Source organism: Heterocephalus glaber, unplaced genomic scaffold (assembly GCF_053883595.1).
Source record: "Heterocephalus glaber isolate CG9 unplaced genomic scaffold, H.glaber_assembly_v1.0 deba00001472, whole genome shotgun sequence".
NCBI lineage: Eukaryota > Metazoa > Chordata > Mammalia > Rodentia > Bathyergidae > Heterocephalus > Heterocephalus glaber.
Window position 1 is genome coordinate 26,538,078 of NW_028258315.1, and position 12,969 is coordinate 26,551,046.

At 52.3% G+C, this 12,969-nt stretch overlaps 1 protein-coding gene across 1 annotated transcript in view; it reads left to right on the forward strand.

The window, feature by feature from the left end:
* The first annotated feature begins 1,503 nt into the window (after positions 1 to 1,503).
* Capn9 (calpain 9) overlaps positions 1,504 to 12,969 on the forward strand; it is a 37,547-nt gene continuing 26,081 nt past the window's right edge. The window contains exons 1-4 of the mRNA XM_087181885.1: positions 1,504 to 1,838; positions 7,839 to 7,908; positions 10,278 to 10,396; positions 11,819 to 11,952. Coding sequence (XP_087038011.1) covers positions 1,626 to 1,838; positions 7,839 to 7,908; positions 10,278 to 10,396; positions 11,819 to 11,952 — 536 coding nt within the window. The 5' untranslated portion in view covers positions 1,504 to 1,625. The remainder of the gene's footprint in view (positions 1,839 to 7,838; positions 7,909 to 10,277; positions 10,397 to 11,818; positions 11,953 to 12,969) is intronic.

The window sequence follows — 12,969 nt, forward strand, 5'->3', positions numbered from 1 at the left end:
ATGAGATGCCACCTTCGCAGAGAAAGAAAGCCTGAAGCTGAAGGGAGGTGGAGTCGTGTGAGCAGCCCGAGGAAGCAGAGGGGCCCTAGGGCACCCTGAGCCTCCCTGTCTTCCAGCCGGGGCCTCTCTAGAGCCAGACAGCCAAGGCCAAGACCATATGGAGTAACTCACCCTGACGCCTCCAGCAAAATGGGGGCTTGTCTTAGTCTGTTCCAACTGCTGCAACAAAACTGGCTGCTTATAAACAACAGAAACCTAAGGCTCACAGTCCTAGAGGCAACAGATCCAAGCTCAAAGTGCCAGCAGACTCTGTGCCTGGTGAGGACCAGTTTCCCAATTCATAGATGGTGCCTTCTCACTGATACCTCACAAAGTGGAAGGGACACAGGAGCTCCCTGTGGTCTTCCATCAGGACACTAATTCCACTCATGAGGCTCCACCTTCATGACCTAAGCACCTCCCAAAGTCTCCACTTCCTAATACCCTCATCTTGGGGGTTGATATTTCAACATATGAATTCTGAGGGGGACAGGAGCTTTCATACCACAGTACAGTTAACCAATGTCTCCAATCCCATTGTCTATACCTTCCCTGAAAATGATAATGTGGGATCCTCGAACAGAAAATGTGTTGGACCAAGTGACCACGGCCAAGAACTGTGTGAAGTTACATAAAATCTATATGGGTCTTATCTGAACCCATTAGCCCCAAGCCGGCTTTGCAGCCAGCTGTGACTGTCACAAACTCACTGAGATGATGGTGAAGTGCACGGAGCCCTGGAGCTCTGCATGGCAGCATGCTCTATTAGGCTGCTCACATTCTCTGGCAATGCAAGATCCTGCTGTGGACTTCTGAGCAAAGGAATGTAGTGGGAGTGAGGTCTGGAGAAGAGTTGTCACGTGCCCTGAGCTCACTCTCTATCTCAGGGTCACACACCATAAAAGCCAGACCCACTGCTTTGGACAGAAGGTTTTCCTGGGACCCAGCCCTTTGCCTTTACCCATGCGGCATCTATAGCTGCAGTGACAGCAGAGGTGACCAGCTGTCTCTCAGACCTGCACCTCACAGTCCACTATGTGTCTGCCTCTGGCTGGTACAGGAAAAGGTTCTCACCCCTGCTGGAAGTCCAAATGGGATTTTCAGCTCTGTACACCTATGATGTACCACTGTGATCCACTTCCCCACTACAAAACTCTGCCTGTGTCTGATTTGGTAGCTATGACTGCAGACCATGCTGCGCCTTCTCCTGCAGCCTCCCCCCCGGACCAGTTTGGTCTCTTGCCCTGTTTTCCCTCCTGTGATCCTCTTCTCCCTCTGTCCTCTTTCCCTCCTGCAATCTTCTCCCTCTCTGTCTCCCTGTGGATTAAGCAGAGTTGCTGCCTCTGCCAGCCCTGGTCATTTGCCAGAGCTGCCCCCAGCTCTCCAGAGCCCTAATCGGACAGAGGACTCTCTCTCCCTATTTGCCATCAGGGTGCGCCCCCTCTTAGTCTAACAGGGACGCACCCAGCAAACAAGTAGAGGCAAGGTCACTCAGCCAGAGCCACCAAGGACCTTTGCTGACCAGCACACACATCTTGCTTCTTCCCCTTTATTCCCTCCACCACCAATAGCTCCTGGGAGCAGCAATGCCTTACCTGCACCCAGCTCCAGGGCCCCAGGCACACCTTGTTCCCCAGGATGCCCGGGCTACCCACTCCTCAGGAAAGAGCTTTGAGCAGCTGAGGCAGGACTGTCTGCAGGCTGGCACCCTGTTTGAGGACACAGACTTCCCTGCCTGCAATGCCTCCCTGTTCTTCAGCGAGAGACCCCAGGTTCCTTTCGTGTGGAAACGGCCAGGGGTAAGTGTGCAAGGAGGGTGGGGTGCAGGCTTGGCATCTGGGGAGAGGGTGGAAAGCCCTGGAGAGGAGGGGAGGAGGGCACCAGAATGGCTGCAGCATCTCCATTGTGGCAGGTCTGTGCCTACTGTTAAGGCTTTGCATTGTGTGTGTCGGGGGGCGGAGGGGGGGCGGGTGCCGGCTATGGGCACCACCAGACTGGGAGCCCAGGGTGTCTGGTTGTACTTCCTCACCTGCAGCTCCCTGACTCCCACCAAGGCTGGGGACCTAGACAGAGGGTCTTACCTGCACGTAAGGAGCAGGAACAAAGCTTTATCCAAAAGGACAAATTTCGGGCAACATGTCCCATGAGAATCCAAGAGCAAGCAAGCACAGAGATAATGGAGAGGTTTGCACTCTGCCTGAGGGTCCAAGGTGAGGCCTCTACCTGCACTGTAGCTCCGGCTGGAGCCCAGGATGCATCGTGTGGAAGGATGCCTGGCAGCAAGTGCTCAGCTGGCTGTTATTCAATTTGGGAGCAGGGTGCTCTTCCAGAGCTGTACCACGGTTTCCACAGGAGGCAGGGTCTCGCTGCCCCACCATGGCAGCCTGGAGGTGACGGTCCTGAGAGGCTCCAGCTGGTGCCTAGGATGCACTGTCAATATTTGCAGTGCCAGATGAGTCAGGGCTCTCCCTGTTACTGGGCCCCACGGGCTCAGTTCTATCTGAGTGGGTCCTGCCTGGGAGTATCTCTAGGGGGAAACAGGATGGCTGTGTGCAAGGAAAGAGTGCACAGGGTGGACCCTCAGTCTGCTCACCTGTAGAGTAGAACCAATAATGACTAGGGTTAGTCAGTAAATGACACTGTTGTCATGGTTACTATTGTTGGTGTCCTTATTGCCTTGTTAGCTCGGCATCTCATCTTACCAGTAATGAAGGACTCGCAATAACTACTCCTCTGCATCTCCTGACATTAAAATATTGTTCATGTTTTAATGCATAACATATGCATTTTTATAAAAGCACATACACAAACCATCCAGGTTCTTCAGGGGCAGGGCCAAAACACACACAGCTGTGGCTGTGAAGTGATGAGGTCTTTGCTGCTAGTTCCTCTGTGTGGGGGGGGGGTGGGGGGGGTGTACATGTGTATAGGTATAGGTGATTCCATGTGTCCATGTACGTGTGTGCTACATGCACACCCTTATTTGCCCTTATCTGTGAGGTAAAGAATTCACACCAGGTAAAGAGTTAAGTACTATCTCAGTGTCTTCCATGTAGGGAAATCATGAGCATCCAGTGGTCCTAGTAGAGCAGGAAGAAGGACCCCAGGAACCTCTGGGATCATCTAAAGGCACTCTAAAACCAGTTTGGTTCTCTGCATGTGGCCAAATGCAGCATGAGGCCAAGGCACTAGTAGATCACATGGAGGGTGCACTTATGGGTATGGTGCGTGGACACAGTCAGCTGAGGAAGAAAAAGGCCATTTCCATCTCTCCTAGACACAGAGGAGTGACCCCTGAGGGCGCAGCCATAGCAGGGTGGGCCTTCTGGACTTGTTTTCAGCCCTCAGCACAAGGATAAGTGGGCACATGACCTGCTGCCCAGGCTTCAGACTGCAGATGCATCTTTAATGGGGTGTGGGATTCCTGATAGTCAGGATCCCCAAGAAACAGGGTTCCAGACAAGCTGATGTCAGCCCAGGAGGGCTAAAGCCTGGCCTGGTCTCCTCTGCCACTGGCAGCTTTCTCTTCTGCCCTAGGGTGCCACGCAAACAGCAATGTTCTCTTCCTGGGCTTGATGTGAAAAGCCGGGCTCACATGGTCTGAGCACGGGAGCTCTTCCCAGGAGCCCATTCACCCAGCCATTGGCCTCAGTGCCCACGGTCACAGCCCCTCATCTCTACTATGAATGGAGTCAGCTGGGTCCACAGAAGCCCAGATAAGCAGAGGACCCTGGTGTGCAGGTTGGCCAAGAGGCCAGGGCTCTGGGGTGCTCCCAGCGATGGTCCTCACCACTCTGTCCTGGCCTCCCTGCTGTGGCTGCCTCACTCCTCCTGGGAATTGCTGGTCACCCTCCCATCCCAAAAGGGGCTCCACCCTCGGACTCCACCCAGTGGCCCCTTCCCTGCACTCTTCCAGTGCCACGTACCTCTGACTATGGAGAGTGGGAGAGGTAGAGGTTCTGGTCTGGCCATTCATGCATTCCTGGGTTTAGGTAAACAGAGTCAGGCCCACCATTAATCAGCATCAAGGCCTCATCAAGAAACTGGATGGTTCCCATGTTGCAGACTTCCCAATCTGAGTAACCAGAAACTGTGGCCGTGCTGTGACACACTGGTGATGTCTGCCTTGGGCATGCGGTGTTGTCCTGGGAGGGCAGATGCTCTGGCCAGCTGCTCCTGGGCTGGCGTCCAGGTCATGGAAGGTATGATTCTTGTCCTGGAGCAGCACAGTCTGCACTCAATGAGATAAAATCCTGTGAAATGCTTGTGCATCACACAGCGTGTCACCAGCAGCCAATATGTCATTAGGCCGAGACAGGTCTGGGCTCTGGAACTTGTAACTCCTGGCCTGTGTGTAGCATCTGTGTCCCCTCCATCAGGTCCCTCCCAGTAGCTCCTGCTCCTGACACAAAATCCTTAGGCAGAGACTGGAGGTCTCCGCTCAGGCTAGAGGCAAATGGGAAGTGTGAGTGGTAGGTTCAGGGATGTCTGCAGAGGAAACTGAGTCACTCTGACCCTCCAAGTGCCCCTGAGCTGTCTCCACCCATTCCAAGGTGAAGGGAAGAGAGAAAACTGACAAACTAGAAATAATGAAGTCCACCCGAGTCATCGGACACTGAAATTTGCTTTGTTTGAATTGAGTTTTATTTTGATTTTTTAAAAAGTAGATTCAAGGGTCGGGGATTTAGCTCAGTGATGCTGCACCTGCCTTGAAAGCACAAGGTCCTGAGTTCGATCCTCAGTACCAGGAAGAAATAAATAAATAAAATAAAATGTAGATTCATACTTTACCAACTTGAGCCTTTAAAATGGTTTTATTGTATTGGTCAAAACATTAAGGCTCAAAGAATTCAGGAAATGCCCTGGGTCATTTGTTTATTGGCCTTATTGGTATTGGGGCCCATGGGGGAATGGCTCTGTCCAGGTCCCAGACATGTCCCTTGATAGGGACACGTGGGCCCGGCCCCTGGCTCCCAGGTCAGGCCTCCTTCAATGCTACCCTGCCTAGCCTGGTTCAGAGGGGAGTTGCCTTGTGTGCTCCCATACTCTCAGAAGTGTGACAACACTGTCCCCGGGGGATTCCACCTTTCTCCTGAGAAATCCTGAGCGCTTCATTCCCTCCTAACTAGTTCCCTGCCTCCAGGACCCTTGCTGAGCTCAGCATGGTGGAGGAACAAGGCACCAGGTCCCATTGTAACCAGTCAACAGAGGGTGCTTGGGGTTAATTTGTATAGAAATCAACAAAGAATAGCTCCATGAGTGGCTCCAGGCCCTGAGTGACTGAGATCCCAGGCCCCACAGTGTCATAGCTGTGGGCAGCTCCCAGCCACTGCTCCTCAGCAGTGGAAGCTCAGAGCCCCCTGGGCTTCTCTGCTGGTCTCTGGGGCCTCTCAGGACTGGCTGCCCTCCTCAGACCCAGGACTATGAGGAGCTGCTTACATAGAACAGCAGTGGGCCATGCATGCATTTTATGCCTTTGAGCCTCAGCTTGAGGACTTTCCCAGCAGTGGGGACAGTGAGGGGGGGTGTATCTGGAATAGATCCAAGGTTCATGTTCGCTGCAGCACAGTCAGGTTCTCCTGGAGCAGCAGGACCAGAGAGGGTGTTACTGTCCCCAGGCCCAGCTCCAGTCAGAGTGGCCTGAAGGCCCTGGGAGAGTGGACCCTAGGGCTGGTGGCCTCGGCCATCTGAGGAGGGCAGGGGGCAGGGAGGCATGAGCAGTGACGGTCGGGTCCCTGCCTCTCCTGGCTGTCGCTGAGGAGGGAGGATGGTCTTGGTTCCTTGAGTCTTTCCTGTGTCTTCAAGGGTGGCTGCTCCTGCTGCTCCACAGTCTGCCCGCAGTGTGTCAGGTCACTGGTGGACTGTCCTCTGCCTGTGCAGGGCACCTCTCACCACCCGACAGCCGAGGCTTCTGCAGCTAGCAACTTCCTCTTCAGACCTCAGGGGCCCAGGACATTCTGAGGAGCACAGCTTCAAAGGACATACTATGGTCCCATGAAGGCCTCAGCCCAACTCAGGGTGGCCTTTCAGAGTGGTCCCAAGTTGGAGTGACAAGTCTTCTGTGTTTGCAGGCCCCCTGATTGGTCCTGGCATGCGGTACCCTCAGGCTTGTGGTCTTGGCCAGGGCCTAGGGTTTCCAGTAGTGAGGACAGACCTCCTCCTTGAATGAGTCCTCACAGCTACCACAGAGCCTTGACTTTCTCTTCCATAAATTGGGACAATAATTCCACTCACTTCTGGGGCCACTGTTAGGACAGTCTTGTTGTCAGTAGGGCCGAGCCCTGAGTCAAGAGCCTGGCAGCAGCCAGCAGGATCACCATCATCACTTTTGCAGCATGTGTGACTACACACCTCCCCTCCCTGCCCTGGGGACCCACCTTCCACCTGCACCTCACCATTGCCGGGTACAGTGAATCCCTTGGGCCTGCAACCCATGTTTTCCTCCTGGAAAATGGCCGTGGAGACCCACCAAGTCCTCCAGGGCTCACAGAGTCCAGGCCTCAGCCTCAGAGACTCCATCTGTGTCACTGGTGTCTTCCCAGAGAGGTCCTGACCACAGGTCAAGCCCATACGCATAAGCTCTCCATGCCCTGTGCATACCATGACCCTCTGCCTTCCCTATCCCTGTTCAATCCCTTTGTTCAGGTCCTCTGTGCACTGCCCATCCTTCAGACTCATTTTCAGAACCACTTCTCCCCTTGTTCCTTTGGTCTGCTCCTTGGTCCTGGAAATGCAGCTTGTCTATTGCCTGGTCAGAGGGCTTTGCATTATGTCTTGGAGATGTCTGGAAAGCAAGGAGCAAGGCACTGGGAGGGCCTCACGCGTCCCTTGCAGCATGGAGGAGCAGGGCCTGGTATGGGGGGACCCGAATTGCAGTCTTCTCCAGAAGGCCCATGGCTGGGGTGTGCCTGAGTTTCTGCTGGGCACGTACCTGGCATATCTCAGCAGGAAGTACCCAGCCACCCACTGGGGAATGGAACAGGTGGCCTCCCGGCACCACCTTCTTGTCAAATACAACTGGGCTCGGGGGAGCAGGAACACAGAGCCAAGTTACTTCACAGGAACCTGGGGAGGCGAGGTGGGAGTGGGTACAGAGCCCAGCTCAATCTGGAAAGGAGCAGACAAGGAGGGGACAGCAGCATGCCCGGTGCAGATTCAGGAGGGTTACATCTGCAGACGGGGACACTGAGGAGCTACCTTTGCTGCCTGGCCTGTGCACTGGAGATTAGGATCATTTAATGAAAAGCCTCCGAGAGAGCCTCCTGGAGCTGAGGGCAGGCCTGGCTTTCTGGCACATCCAGTAACCCAGCCTTTTCCAGAAGCTCTCCTGCTGGGTTTACGTAAATGTTTTAGAAACATTTAGAAAATGGATGCACTTTGAGACCAGATGTGCACTGCACTGCCACTTTTGCAAGGGAATGTGTTGTCAGCTTTCCATCACTCTAACAAAATACCAAGAAAAGCCACTGAGAGGAGGAAAAGTTTATTTTGGCTCATTGTTTCAGAGTTTTCAGTCAGCTGGCTCCATTGCTGTAGGCCTGGGTCAAGGCAAAACATGCTGTAAGGGTGTGGTAGAAGAAAGCCACTCACCTCATGGCAACCAGTAAGCAGAGAAGAAAAGGGCCAGAGAGGAAGGAGCCAGGGACCAGAAATGGTCCCCAAGCTCTTGCCCCACAATCGCCTCTCTTCAACTATGCCCCACTTTCTGAAGTAATCACACCCCATAGGGTGTCCCCTCCCTGAGACAGGGGAGCACCTACACCTGCCACACTCCAACAATGCTCTCACCCTTCCCCCAGGAGATCGTGGAACACCCGGAATTCATCCGTGGAGGGGCCACCAGGACCGACATCTGCCAGGGGGAGCTGGGTAAGTGTGGGGGATGGGACCTGCTGACAGGGTGGCAGAGGGACCTGCTCTGAGCAGCTAGAACAGCAAGAGTAGCACCAGGTCCATGAGAATCCGGCCACAGGGCTGGGGAGGCACAGCCTCCATTCCTATCCCTCCTCCCCAGTGTGCCGCCCTGTTATGGAGCCTGTAACCTCCAAGAAACTCACACTGCCAGCTTCTGGCAGTGCACTTGCCCAGGCCCCAGGCTGTCCTGGAGCTCCCAGCATGGGTAGCCAGATCCTGCAACATGGGCCAGTCACCTGCCTGCACCCTCTTAAGAATGCGGCTCCTTTCCTCTTCCCAACCTTCCCACATTACAGATGAGAGAACGGAGGCTGGAGGAACCAAGAAACTGGTCCAAGGTCTTGAGGTAACAGACAGGCTTTTAGGTTCCTGAGGGGCAGTCTGGCTGCAAAGGGCATGCTCCTAACTATCAGATCACAGTAGCTTTTGTGTTCACCCTTCTGCTGTGACCCTGAGTGTGCCCCTACCAGCTCAATCAGTCCTGTTAGCTCAAGTGCAAAATTGAGCTAGGTTTACCTTTATGAGAGAGAGAGAGAGAGAGAGAGAGTTAAAAAATGATCACTGATACAACCACCATGAAAATTATTGTGGAAATTCCTGAAAAAACTTAGACTAGGAATTCCATTTGACCCAGCTATTCTCTTTCTAGACATCTTCCCAAACAAGTTAAAGTCATCATATTACAGTGATACATTCATATCCATGTTTATAGTAGCACAATTCATAATAGCTAAATCTTGGAAACAGTCTACATGCCCATCAACAACAAATGAATGGTTAAAGAAACTGTGGTGTTTATACACAATGAAGTACTACTCTGTAGTAAAGAAGGATAAACTCGAGTCATTTGTAGGAAAATGGGTGCACCTTGAGCAGTTAATTGAAGTAAATCAGACACACAAGAAGCTTAAATATTGCATGGTATCTCTTATATGAGAAACCAAAATTATAAATAAATAAAAGACAGACAATGGAAAAAAAGAGAAAAGGTTATTATAATCAGCATAGCTAATGTACCTAAAAGTGTACTTATATTTAGTATAACTGTTTTATGTTTTCCATCTGTTAGTCTGGCTGTTAATCAGTTTGTGATAATTAGCTTGATAAAGACTTAAAAATAGATAAACCTGATGCTGGCAAAAAAAAAAAAAAAGAGGGAGAGAAAGAAAGAAAGATGCATTATATACATGTATCAACTCCCCACAATGAATGTAATTATTATGCATTGCCCACACGTGCCAATAAAAATTTTTTTAAAAAACAGTAGAAATATCTGAAGAGAGCAAACATAGCAAGTGTGTGCAGACCCTGACTTACAGCCAGGGTTAAGGAGGGCCACAGTGAAACCCTTGTGTGGAATACCTGAGCTGCCCTAAACAGAGTCTCAAAGCCACCAGCCTACCCTGCTGACAGATTGATAGATGACTGACAGACAGATGGAAAGATAGAATAGGTAGATGATTAATAGAGCTCAATGATAGATAGATAGACATATAGATAACAGAGCTAAATGATAGATAATGAGGTGGGTAGATGACTGCTGATAGGTAGATCTATCTCTGGCTGGCAATTAAGTTTGAACACAAATTTCAGGATGGGGGTGTTCAGGCTATAGGGAAAAGAAAGGGAAAGAGACAGAGTTAGATAGCAGCTATGTGACAGGTAGGAAGGTAGGTAGATACACAAATGGCTGCTGCTAGGTGGATAGACAGATGATAGAAGCATATATTCTGGTATAACTTGGACTTCCTGGAAATGCAAACTCTTGGAAAGCAAAGCAGAGTGTGACCTCATTGTTTCACTGTCTACTGAAAACAAACAAATGTGGACACAGCTGGGCAGTTCTGTGGGGTAAATGGTGCTCCCAACATCAGCTCACGCTTATCCCACAGCAGCGTGGGAAACGCTGAGACCCACACCATCACCACCACTTCAGGGAGTCTGTAGAACGCAGACCAACACTTTCTGATGTGGAGCTCCGGCTCTCAGATCTCCTCCAGAAGGCAGCTGCGGAATTCAGTAGATTAATCAATCTTTGAACTGCAAGTTAATTGAAAGCAAATGGAGCCACCACAGAGCTCTTGCTGCCTCTAAGCCAGCTCTGGGCTAGGAGAGACAGCGGTCACAGAAATGTGCCCCCAGCCATGGCCAGGTTGTCCTGCTGCCCTCTTTCCACTCAGTCCTGCAGACCTGGCTGGAAATCTACCATTTTTTAAAATGTGGAAAATATGTGGCTGCTAGAGCTCCCCACATTGCCCTGGCACAACGTTTCCCTGAATACTGAGAATTGGCACTGAGAGTGATTTATGGCCTTCTTTCTGCAGGGGACTGCTGGCTGCTGGCTGCCATTGCCTCCCTCACGCTCAATGAGAAGGCACTGGCCAGAGTGGTCCCCCAGGACCAGAGCTTCGGGCCTGGCTATGCCGGAATATTCCACTTCCAGGTAGGGGGGCCTGGGCCAGTAGATGTGCCTCTTTGAGACCCTATAGGATGCTGCGTGCCCCCTTTGCACAGCAAAGAATTCTGGGAGGAATGTGGCAGCATGTCTGTGCACCACCGTGCTGAACCACGCAGAAACCACAGGGAACCACAGTGCTGAGCCACGTGGAAAGCATACTCTGTCCTGCAGTAACATCCCAGGCATCAGAGCAACATTTGGGCATGGTCTGGGGGATCCTCAGGGCATTTGGCACCCTTGGAGGTGGCATGACTCAGCCCCCGAATTTGCTTCCCAGTGAGGGGAAATACCCGATCCAAGGTCACACAACTGTAAGTAGCCAAAGAACTCAGAGCCTAAGAATTGTCTCTGGTGTCCTTCGGGGCTCTGCTGCACTGCCTCTGGACAGGTGGAGACTGGCCTTGCCGGGCTGTCTACTGTCCCTCCTCAGTTCCCTTCCTCATGCTCCTCCTCTGTTCCTGGGCCAGAGTGGAGACAAGGAGACAGCAGAGCTGGTCTGTCACCTGTAGCCCTCAAGCTCTCCCTGAAGAGGGCCAGCACCAAGCTCCCTGCCTAGCTCCCGCCCCTGCAGGAGGCCTGGGGTTCAAGCCTGGACAAAGGACCTTCCTGGGTACCGGGCTGCCGAGTCCCCCAGGGCTGAGCCACAGTGTGGACTCAGATTGGCTCCCAAGGTCACTGTGCCTGACTGCCGCTCTGACCTTCCCCTGACAACCTCAGAACCTGGAAGGCCAGCTGTGGGGAAGAAACAGGGAGGAGGTGTGTCCCACAGGGATAAAAGGGCACACAGGGAGCTGGTGCACAGGCCCTGGCTTCCCCTACCTGCCCTCATCTTCCCTACAGACACATACTAGTGCACACATACACACGCACACATGTAATACAGTGTGCACACATTTGCACACCAGCACACACCCACACTAATGCTCCCTTCACATCTCCACACCTGCTACTCAGGAAATCCGAGTCTACCGGCCAAGACATCAGCCTCGAGGTCCACCTGTCGCCAAGAGGGCACTGAAGGCCAAGGAACACCCTAATGAGCTGGACCCTAAAACTGAGTGGAGAGAACACAGCACTGGGCCAGCAAGAGCAGACCCGAATCCCGCAACACCAGCCTCCCTCTCCTGCCCAAGATTTAGTTGTAGAACAGAAACATGGTTCAGAGCACTGCAGTGTCTGCATGTGACTCCTATCCTGGTCCTGCTCCATTTCCCCGGGGGACACTGGGTCTAGGAGCTGATGTCCTTGGAGGACAGGGCCTCAGTATGTGGTCGCATGGACAAAGCTCATCTTATGAGATTCCCTCCAGATGCAAAGGGCAGTTTGCTGGGAGGGAAGAGCAGCCGGACGACACTCCCAGGGCCCCACACCCCCGGACTCACCCTCCCGATCTGCCTCCTGGCCTAGTTCTGGCAGCACAGTGAGTGGCTGGATGTGGTGATCGACGACCGCCTGCCCACCTTCAGGGACCGCCTGGTCTTCCTGCACTCAGCCGACCACTGTGAGTTCTGGAGCGCTTTGCTGGAGAAAGCCTATGCCAAGTGAGTGCTGGCCCCGCAGGCCACCCTCTCACTGCCCCCTTAAAGGGCAGCTCCATGGGGGAAAGTGAGGCACAGACCCACGGGATGCACAGCAGTTTTCCTGGGTAGATGTGCTGCCCCTTGGGCACAGGATGTGTCTCCCTTGTCTCCCTGAGGTACCAACCTGGCCTTGGGAAGAGCCGTGGAAGGAGGTGGGGGGGGGGGGTCTGGCTGTGCCTATAGCTCCAGGTTCTTCAGCTGCCCGCCAGACACAGTCAGTCACACGGGCCTAGAGACGTCATCTCCCCCTTCCCTATTCTCCTTTCCTTTCCTTCTTAAAGAAATAGTTGTACAATATAAATGACACAAATTTACCCATTGATTGATTGATTGATTGATTGATTTTTTTCATTCATTCATGTATTAGAAGTGCTAGGGACTGAACTCAGGGTCTTCACACTGAGCTACATCCCCATCTCTTTTTTAATTTTTCATTTCAAGACAGAGTCTTGCTAGGTCACTAAGTTACCCAGCCTGGGCTTGAACTTGCAATCCTCCTGCCTCAGCCTCCTAGCGTGCTGGGGTTACAGCTGTGCACCACCACGCTCAGCTTCTTTTCATCCATTTTAAGTGTACAGCTCAGCAGCATTGATACATTCACACTATTGTGCAACCATCACACAAAACTCTTCCAGAACTGCAGCCTTGTGCCCACCAGACCCTGGCTCCTGTCCTGTTCCCAGGCCCTGGCAGGATGGTTCTACTTTCTGTCTCTATGGTCTGACCACCCAAAAAGTTCATAGAAGTGGAATCAAGGTACCAACTCTTAACCACCAACCAAGTGCCCTCAGCTCCCTCGGGCCCTCTAGCAGAGTGACAAGACAAACTACAGTAAGTCCCCGACTTATGAACATTCGAGTTGCGAATTTTCACAAATATGAACAGACTTCACACTCGGTTTTTTTTATGCTTTCCTTTGTATGTTTGTGTCAAAGGTGTATAAGACTCACTTTGTTGGACTTATCAACAAATCTGACT